General features: G+C 40.6%; 1 protein-coding gene across 2 annotated transcripts; it reads right to left on the reverse strand.

The window, feature by feature from the left end:
• Nucleotides 1–533: 533 nt before the first annotated feature.
• On the reverse strand, nucleotides 534–7602 carry LOC142140324 (uncharacterized). Of its 2 annotated transcripts, XM_075198117.1 has the most exons (6): nucleotides 7526–7602; nucleotides 4765–4872; nucleotides 3409–3475; nucleotides 2488–2721; nucleotides 1860–2068; nucleotides 534–1489 (listed from the first exon to the last, which is right to left on the reverse strand). In XM_075198117.1, the coding sequence occupies exons 4-6, from the start codon at nucleotides 2715–2717 to the stop codon at nucleotides 594–596; spliced, it is 1335 nt and encodes a 444-aa protein (XP_075054218.1). In that variant the 5' UTR covers nucleotides 2718–2721; nucleotides 3409–3475; nucleotides 4765–4872; nucleotides 7526–7602; the 3' UTR covers nucleotides 534–593. The 2 variants fall into 2 exon arrangements, with proteins under 2 accessions (XP_075054218.1, XP_075054219.1); XM_075198118.1 differs by lacking the exon at nucleotides 4765–4872.
• Between the last annotated feature and the right edge of the window lie 2611 nt (nucleotides 7603–10213).

Below are 10213 nucleotides of genomic sequence, written 5' to 3' on the forward strand. Positions count from 1 at the left end.
TAAACTTCTTGTTTAAGTCTTCTTGACCAAACCAGGGGCCTGAATCATTCTAGAAAGTTAAGGCAAAGTAACTAAGTCAGGCCAAAGCATGTGGCATTGGAGGAGTATGTTTTAAAAATGGAGCTTGCTGATTCTTATGGGGGGGTAGGAGAGGTCCTAGATTAACTTTTAATTATCGTCTACAAATAAGCTAACAAGTATTTGGGAACAATATTAAGATACAGACAGTATGTAAGTTTTTAAACAAAACGGGTGATATTTTACTACCCTGACCTTAATTCATGGTTTATAGAAGATTATTGTAATAAGGATCCTTTCCATTTATGACCCTGAATCAATCTGCCACTTCCTTTTGGACACCACACTGAAATTAGATACCTATTCCTTAAAAAACCTTCATGATTCCGGACGTTTTTTCGGAGGTAATATTTTGCTGATACTTGATAACAAGTATTGCGTGCAAAAAAACATAATAGATGATGTAATAATAAATCAAGAAACACATACTTAGTAATAAAAAGAAATTTATTTATGAAACAATACATATTTTGTTATCCAAATATGAAATAATGCTTTAAAACAAAAACTAATATTTATTTTCTGGTCGGTTTTTTGTAAGGAGTCTGAATGGGCTGGCTCCAACTCCTACTTCTTGTCATCCGTGATGTAGAGGGCTCAGATGAAGCAGCCAAACCTGCATGGGAAACAGTTTGTGTCTGACGAGGTGAAGGTGCAGCCTCATGGACAGGGGATTGGGAAGGGACCACGACAGAGGATTGGGAAGGGACCACGACAGGGGATTGGCCGAAGCCACGGGCAAAAGCGAAACACATAAGACGACAGAGGGCTGGGTCAAGGAGTGGGGACGGAACAGACCCAACAGGGAGGGGGGACGCAACAGACCCAACAGGGAGGGGGGACGCAACAGACCCAACAGGGAGGGGGGACGCAACAGACCCAACAGGGAGGGGGGATGCAACAGACCCAACAGGGAGGGGGGACGCAACATAACCAACAGGGAGGGGGGACGCAACATAACCAACAGGGAGGTTGGAGCCACCAGCCAACTGGGTATGGGGGCTGGTGAACACAAAATCTGAGCTGGGTGAAGGGAATGTGGCGGAGGTGCGTTGGGAGTGGGCATGCAAGAGTTCACCCAGGAGTGTTTCGATATGTGACATAGATTGAGTTAAATTTGCCATTTGGGTGTTGTGTGTGGCCATTAAAGAGTTGTGTGAGCTCATTAAAGAGGTGTGTGTGCTCATGAAAGTGGAGAGTGTGCTTATGGGACTTGTAATTTGCTGATCCGTGTGTTGGACAGTGCTCGCTATAAGTGCCAGGTGATCATTCTGTGAATCTGTGGCGCAGTAAAGTCTTTGTGATGCGTCCGAGAGTGCCCGCTCCCATGAATTGTCACCTGGATCCACCTGATCCCTATCCACATCACGGGCAACTTCTGAATCTGCTTCAGTGGCCTGCTGCTGGGAACCTGTAGAGTTATTTAAAACAAACACTAAGATATTTGATAAAAACATTTGGAAACAATATTGTTTTATAAAAACATATTGAGGTACGCCTGATGTAGCATTGGTCAAGTGTGAAATCACTTTTAATGTGCTTGCTGCCCTTTACAGTCACCCAAATGAGACTTTAGATTCTTTAATTTATTCAAATTATGCACAAAACTGTATATATAGAGGATTTTTATCTTCACTGTCTACATGACATTTCCTCAAATGTGATAGGCTAAGATATAGTGCAATCAAAGTTATCCTTCAGACACACCCAGAGAGTTTACACATTTGCTCAGACATATAGAAACATTTACAGTCATTAACTAAGCACACTCATCATTGTACCTAGTGGAGCGGAATCTCCTCTTCGGGGTGGGCTATAGCCAGTGTCTATGTCGCCCACCCCAACAATCTTAACAAGAGAAATAGCGGCCCTCGCACGCTCTTCAAGCGGGGTCAAGGAAATGTCCATTGGTGGCCCACCCCCAGTCCCGTGCGCATGGCGGTGTTGCCGTGCTAGTTTGCTTTTCAGCCTAGCTTTATAGTCTGCCCAGCTGCGGAATAGACAAACATTATGGTGTTAAATATCTTTTTTTGGTAAAGGTTAAAATCAATATACTCATCAAACCACATTTATTAATGCCACATTGTACACTAATGTCTTGGGATTTACAATCGTGGTTAATGTGCACAACTCATTATGTAAATGTGGCCAAGGCCCATGCTGCTTGGAACCATCACCTAAGGGTGTGATAGAAGAAAAGATTATACACACAAGGCTGCTTGTACATCACAGTTGGCTAAGTAATACTAACACAGAATGTACATACATATCTATCTATATATATATATATATATATATATATATATATATATATATATATATCTAAAGAGAGAAACAAAAACAAATAAATACTACTCAACAGAGTTAGTCACATTCTATAGGCATTTTTTCCAAACAGTGGCTTTGTACCGTTTCTGGACCTCATGCACTTTTCGTCCATAGGGCGATATTTCATTAATCGCTAACGTAAATTGCTCCCAATGGCGGTGACGCTCCGGCCCCATAATCTGCCGCTCCTCCGAATGGAATCGCTGTAAAACCTCTGCCACTAAAACCTCTAATTCCTCATTCGAAATTTTTTTTTTACGCATAGCTGGCCGCCCGGGTGGCTGCTCCCCACTGGGGCCTGGGTCACACATATTCCTATTGGAAAGAAAATTAAATTAGGTTTTGCCAATGCAAACAATCAGGTGCAAATACAGATTGTATGGCCATCCACCCCCTTAAAAGGTTTAATTTGGGAAAGTACTACCTAGGTATAAAACACATGGCCCTTATTCAAATCAACATTGTTGCTTCTATTGAACCAACATTTACTTTGTCCACTGTATTTTTACATTAATGGTCGACAAATACTACTTAAACATTCAGCTACTACTACCAGTTGCCACTTTTAAAAGCCTAACCTTGGTTAACAGGTTTAGCCACATACATAAATTAATGATATCACATTAAGTTTGTCGGAGTAGCAAGCCCTATATGGTGTTTGCAATATTACTTTGGTAAATCAAATCAGCCAGCAACACACTTAAATGTGTACTACAAATGCTATTTGTTATGTAAGCGTCCCAATACATTTAAACATTTGGATGCATGTGTCCCTCAATGCAATAAGTCAGTTATTAGTGTGTGGGATATGGATAATCTAACAGTACTTAGCATAGTGTAAGCTACTAATGCATTCTTTTACAGTTAAATGTGAGGGCAAGCCCACTTCTGGTCACACTCATTACAGCTAGGACACACATTTTTGTGCATACACAGATGGCTAAATGAGCAGGTACAAACTATTGGTATATAATACAATATATCTGACCTATTTATACTTACTTTTATATATTTGCACACAAAGATAACAAAAAATAAGATTACAACAGTGTGTAATGTTTGGGGTGGCCTGCAAAACAAAAAATTACGTTGATAAAAATGCAAGTTAAGGTTATGTTATCAACAATGCTAACATCTAAATATTATTGAGTGCAAGATTGATAAGGTAAAAAAAAATTGCTTATTGTAGGCCAATATATCATTAGTGCCATGTTAAAATGTCATGGCAAGGCCCCTTTTTATAGCAGTTTTATGACAGCTAGGACACACATATTTAATACAAAAAAAAAGGCTACATTAGAAGAGACAAGCACATTGCATATATTACAATCTTTTACTTACTTTTGTTGTTACTGTTTGTAGTTTGCTTATTAGGCAAAGCATGTAAATGTTTTCACTGTTCAATGTGTCCTGTTCAGTCAAATCAGCTACTGAACAGGCAGTAAGGCAAAGCACAGGTGGGTTTAAATGGAGGTTTGGATTAATAAACCAGGTGTACACTCTTCTTCCTAATTGCAACGCACAGAGTACTCATCTCATCGTAGGGGGCCGCCATGTTCTTGGTGGGAGAGGCACCCATTACAAACACAGGTGTGTGAAAGATCCGCATGTGACGTGAGTTACGCCCATACGTGCTCTGAGAACCAATCAGAGCTCAGAATACTGCTGAGTTGGTTTCTGTGAGGAAAAATGAGGGCTAGTATTTTCACGAGGCGTGAGCTCCGTGTCCTCACAGAGGCCATGGACAATGTGCCCTCTGGGTGATATGTGTCCAATGAGGGTAAACTGCGGGCATATCAAAGGGTCCGCAGACATTTCCGCCTGCGGTATGGGATACGCAGGAGCGTCGTCCAGCTCCAGAGGCGCTGGAGCGATCTCCGGCACCGTCAACCAAGAAGTGAGTTCTGTATTAATCGCAAAAACCATTTGTACACATATATATTTGCTATATGTTTGTAAATATGTTCACCCTAATCACCTGACATGGCCTACATAACAATGTGCAAGCACACTGTAAAGGACATGCCCCTTCCAGTGCACCCAAAATGCTTTGCCTCCTGTCTCCTACATTTGTCTGCTGACAATTTACTGACCTAAATGTTTTATTGTGAAAAATCTCACCATTAAGGGTGGGTTTTGGAATCAGCCATTGTAACTCTTGACCCGTGTGCTGTAACTTGCTGGTCTAACGTTAAAAAGATTTTGTAGTGGCAGATGTGTTGTCATTATTCGGTAAAGATTTAAAAGCCAGGTTTCAAATTCCAAACACCTTAGTGTATAGACTCATTTTTAAAAACTCCCATAAGATGCAAACAGATTACAGAGTGTACTAGATATAGCAAAACAATCTTTATTTACCTGCCTATTTAGTGATTTTTAGACTGTGAGGTAGTCCCAACAAAGGGTGATTTCCAAAGTATACTCAACGTTCAAATATTTTGAGATCCATACACTAATTCAGTGGTCCTATAAATAGATAACTAATTGACATCATTACCAGCCCCATGGGAGTTTGCTGACATAAATTTACCAACATTAAGAAAAATACTAGTGGCAATTTGTCAAAAAAAACAATTACACGGCCAGTAGTATGTTTGGGGAGTGTGGTAGACAAGACATGCAAATATGGAGCAAGCCGGCAAACTACACACATATTAAACAATAATCAGGGACTTTAACTCATGACCCCAGTGCTGTGAGAGCAAAGTGCTGACCACGAGGCCACTGCGAATTTCCACATCTCTATGGAAAAGATAAACATTTGTGACAGGTCATGTGAAATGGTTTGTGTTCATCATGTTTATCTCCTTGCTTTGTTAGTAGCTGGCAATGCAAAGTTTATTAAACATGTATGATCACCTGATTGTGAGAATACTATCAGTTTTTAAGTTGGTGATTGTGTTAACAGGTCTTTTTGTTTAATTTCCTTTTTTCTAACAGACCGGGCACGCTGGGAACGGCGGCAACGCCGCCGAACAGTGGTGGAGGCCCAGGCAGCAGAGGAGGAGGAGGAGGAGGCGGTGGGGGTGCCAGTGGCAGCAGAGGAGGAGGAGGAGGAGCAGGAGGAGGCGGTGGGGGTGCCAGTGGCAGCAGAGGAGGAGGAGGTGTGCAATCCTAAACACAGAAAGATCGTGAAGAATGTGTTTGTTAACAGTGTGTATTACACTAATTATTAGCAAAGGAAAAACAAGGTTGAGAGTGTTCCAGATTATTGTTAATTGACAGTGATTAATGAGTAGAGAGCTATCTCGTAAAAATAAGCCCCAGGCATGTTTGTTGTGTTGTATATAAATAAACTGTTGGCCCCTCCCACAATGGGCGTGAAGTATGCATTGTTTAGCTTGCCGTCAATGAGTTGAGAGCCGTCGCTTATGTGTGTAGCATGTTTAAAGATACGCAGGTGGGTGTGTTTTCTAACGTTTGCACTGCTTATTTGCGTCACTTAGTTGTAATGGACCACAAGGGGGTGTGTTTTTGCTGTTTGAGGTGCTTATTTCACTCGCAAATCGGTTTGTGTCACTCAAAGTATGCAACGCAGATGCGTATGCGTTTGCATACCTTGATGAACCGGGCCCTCTGTTATCAATCTGTTGTGTGTCTCCTTTTTATATACCCAAATAAATTCTCACATGAGACTTTTTGGGGCATATTCAATTCTCGGCGGGATTGCCGAAAATCCCGCGCTCAAAAAATATTACCGCTAATACGGTAATATCTCGCTGGATTTCAGCTCGCAGCTCCCTCCAGCGAGTAAATTACCATATTAACGGTTTTCCCGAGCAGGATTACCATAATAACAGTAATATTTTTTGAGCGCGGCATTTTTGGCGATCCCGCCGACAATTGAATACCCCCCTTTGTGTTAGAATTGTCAAATATAGAATGTGAGTATTAGTGTCTGATGATTATATATGTCAGATATAGAATGTGAGTATTAGTGTCTGATGATTATATAGGAGGCCATATGGATATTAAAAGTGAATATATAAAAACTGAGAACCAGTTATATTGGTCTGTAAGAGGCCACATAAATATAAAGTGAATATTCAAAAAATTAGGGACCAATTGTATTGGTCTATAGAGTGTGGATAGTGAAAAAATAGTGAATAAACGGAAATATAAGTGACCAAAACAAATATAAACATAAGTGACTTAAAAAAATGTATAATAAAAGTGAAATATATCAGAGTCTGCACTGCAGTACGTAAGTATCTCTAATTAAGTTGGTCGTCAAATTTGATGAAAGGCTAAATTCCCAAGGAACTGTCACAAAAAACCCCACTAGTGAATATATTACAAGATGTTCGATGTATCTTATGTATAAGTAAAGATATTAATATCAAATATGTGTAAGCCAAAGATAGCAATTGATTAATGATTAATAATTAGTATAGATAATACTGTTAACTTGGAACAGACTATTGTAATATTTCAACCTTTTTTAGGGCATTTGAAGAAACATATAGGCAGGGTTGGAGCATTGGATAAATACTTCAACGTGTAAGAAGACACGCAATTCAAAACTATTAAATGCATGTCATCTTTGGCTGTTTCACCAATTCCACAAATACATTGCAAGTAAGACAGTGGTCTTGGAGAGAAAGTTCCTTGGATGATGAGTAAACAATCAGGGCCATTTGAAGAAACACATAGGCAGGGTTGGATCATTGGATAAATACTTCAATGTGTAAGAAGACATGCAATTCCAAACTCCAAAAGGCAGGGCAGCTTTGCCTGTTGAATGTCAAGCAAAAAAATTATTTAGCAATATTAGCTCACATGTAACTTTAATGCATGTACTTAGTTTATGCCTTGGTGCACATGAAGGTGTCCACTGTAGTGTAACCTGAAAAGTGTCTGTGAAGGCTCAACACGGTACTCTCTGTAATAGTGGCTTGTGGGTTTTACATATATCTTGGTTAAGGAGTGTGGTTTTGGTTGATTTTGACTGGAATGTACACCAAAAACCCACAGCTATTAAGATTGTGAATTGCCTAACGTGGCATAGGCACACCCACAAATCTACATTACAAATCTAGTGGTTTTTAACAGCAATATTGGATGCAACTCTCACACTTGAGAATTACATGTTAGTAATGAGAACACTATAGATACTTACAATCTTCAACTGGCTTCATGATGGGCACAACCTCCAACTCCAAAGGCAAGTGCTATGGCACTTAGCCCTACAAACACAGTATTCATCATCATCATCATCATCATTTATTTATATAGCGCCACTAATTCCGCAGCGCTGTACAGAGAACGCACTCACATCAGTCCCTGCCCCATTGGGGCTCACAGTCTAAATTCCCTAACACACACACACACACACACAGACACACAGTCTAGGGTCAATTTGTTAGCAGCCAATTAACCTACCAGTATGTTTTTGGAGTGTGGGAGGAAACCGGAGCACCCGGAGGAAACCCACGCAAACACAGGGAGAACATACAAACTCCTCACAGATAAGGCCATGGGTTGCTGGGTTAAACAGCCTGTGGTCACAAAGGAAACACATTACTTGTACAAATGTGGCATTTCCGTCACTCTAATGCCTACAAATTCGAATATATATTTTAGGTTCCTTGATGAACACTGTTAACCTAGATTTTTACTATCAATGTTTGGTATTAATATCTGGCCCTACAAGACCATTATGCCATTTAATCAAGTATCTTATTCAGGCTGCATATGGGTAATGTGCGGACAGTTCAAACATCACTCTTAATTTCGGCACAAGAACATTGATGTTTACACATTAGCCAGTATTTTGAATCAACAACATTTTGGGGGTTGGTTTCCAAATGATTGACCCCAAAATTAGATGCATTTACGTCGAATTCCTACAATATTTTCCACGACACTTAGAGGTTGCCATTTTAGAAAGAGACATTTCAAAACAGCGTGACTTACACAATGGCCTTGTAGAGTTTACTAACACTTTACAAACATCATGTAACCGTAAAATGGTAGATCTGTTTATGAAAGATGCCTACATTACCAGGCACATTTAGAAATGTGGGCAATTTTTTTAAAAAATGTCTAGTTTTAACAACTATAAAGAAAATGCACATGCACTATATGACAATCTGGGAATCGAATATTTGAGGTCCAAGATAACATTTAGGGTACAGTAACTTCAATTTTGATGATTGTCTAAGAAACATAGCAATACATTGAGTAAATACATTACTCTAATTACCAAGAAGCCACGCGTCTCCATGTGGCCTGGCAGCCCCTTGCCTTTGTTGTAATCTGCGCCACATCCCCAATTGTCTGAACGCAAAGGAGTCATGGGTACTTCCACCCCATCTGGCAACCAGGATACGAATCTGGAGAGAAGGGTCACACATACGTGGCCTGTACGTTTATCGAGTGGAAATGCTTCCGGTTCAAAAAAACAGAAGCATTCCCACTTGGAGGAACCATCGCCACATGCGTCCCATCTACTGCCTATATGACGTGTGGAAAGCCAGCTATCGTGGCAAACTGCTGCTTAATCCGCACAAGGGACTCCTCATCGAGGAACGCCCTTAGCACAACCTTCAGCATGCGGCTGAAGGTGGCCTGGGTCATACCTGTCGCGACCCCCACTGTGGTCTGGAATGACCCAGACACACAGAAGTGCAGTACCGCTAAAAGTTTGGTCAAAGGTGGTACTGCTGTCGGGATGTTGCGCATTGGCTCAAGGTCACTCTGGACAATGCGCAGGGTGTCCAAGATGACATGCGGAGGAAGACGATAGCGGCGGACAACCACAGCATCTGACATCCCAAAGAGGCTGACATGTGGCCTGAAGAAGCGTTGCCTACGATGGCGATGTTGTACCAGTTGCTGGTTTGGACGTTGTGGAGGATCAGCCTCCTCGGGAAACAGATTGTGGCCCAACTCCAGAATCGCTTGTATGTGTGACAAAAGCCTGAGTTTAAAAACCTAAACATTAGGTGAGGCCTTTACAGCTTGCCATTTTCACTGTAGACTCCAAATATGAAACCTATACTTACAAAAAAGTCACGATTCATCTTCAAGCTTTGTTTTTGCAAGTACAGTCAATAATTATTGATATAGGAAAAATACAAAAAAAAGCTGTCAATACTCCAGCACTATTGTATGAGCAAAGGCACCATATTAGAGACCACATCACCATAAAGATACCGAAAGAGAAACCCAACAGAAAAGTGTGTGCCACTGGATACTTACCACACCAAAACACTAAAGTCATCTTGTGCAAATCCAAAACATTTCAATAAAATTTGTAACCCAAAAACAGTTAGGTAGGCGGAGCAGGTAATAAAGAGAGGCAAGAAAAAGGTGTTTTAAACTTTTGCAAAAACCCCAAAAAATAAAACAATACTCAAGCCATAGTGAAAGAGCAAAGACACCACATCACAGACCTCCTCACCATAAAGTGTCAAAACAAAACAGTACAGACCAAAGAGTGGGTGCCACTCAATACTTACCACACAAACACAGCCAAAGCCGCTTCTTTTACTCTTAATAGATAGTGTCTTTGACAACTCTAACCTGTTACGGAAGGGGAACAGGTAACAAAGAGAGACAAGAAAAGAGGGCACAAAATAAAGCAAACAAAAAAATATTCAGTCTTGATGCAGTCCCTCTTCAAATTATGCACAGTGCAAGTGTGGAGAATTCAAATTTATTTTAAAAACTTTACTCCTACCATCCAAAAATCACTATGCAACAAAGGCATTTTTAAAGCGAAATCTGATTACAGAATTATCTGCCAGTGAGTAAGCCGAGGCCGACGGCAGACACAGGTGCGTTTAGAGAGCGAGTGAGTTTA

Source organism: Mixophyes fleayi, chromosome 2 (genome assembly GCF_038048845.1).
Source record: "Mixophyes fleayi isolate aMixFle1 chromosome 2, aMixFle1.hap1, whole genome shotgun sequence".
Taxonomy (NCBI): Eukaryota; Metazoa; Chordata; class Amphibia; order Anura; family Limnodynastidae; genus Mixophyes; species Mixophyes fleayi.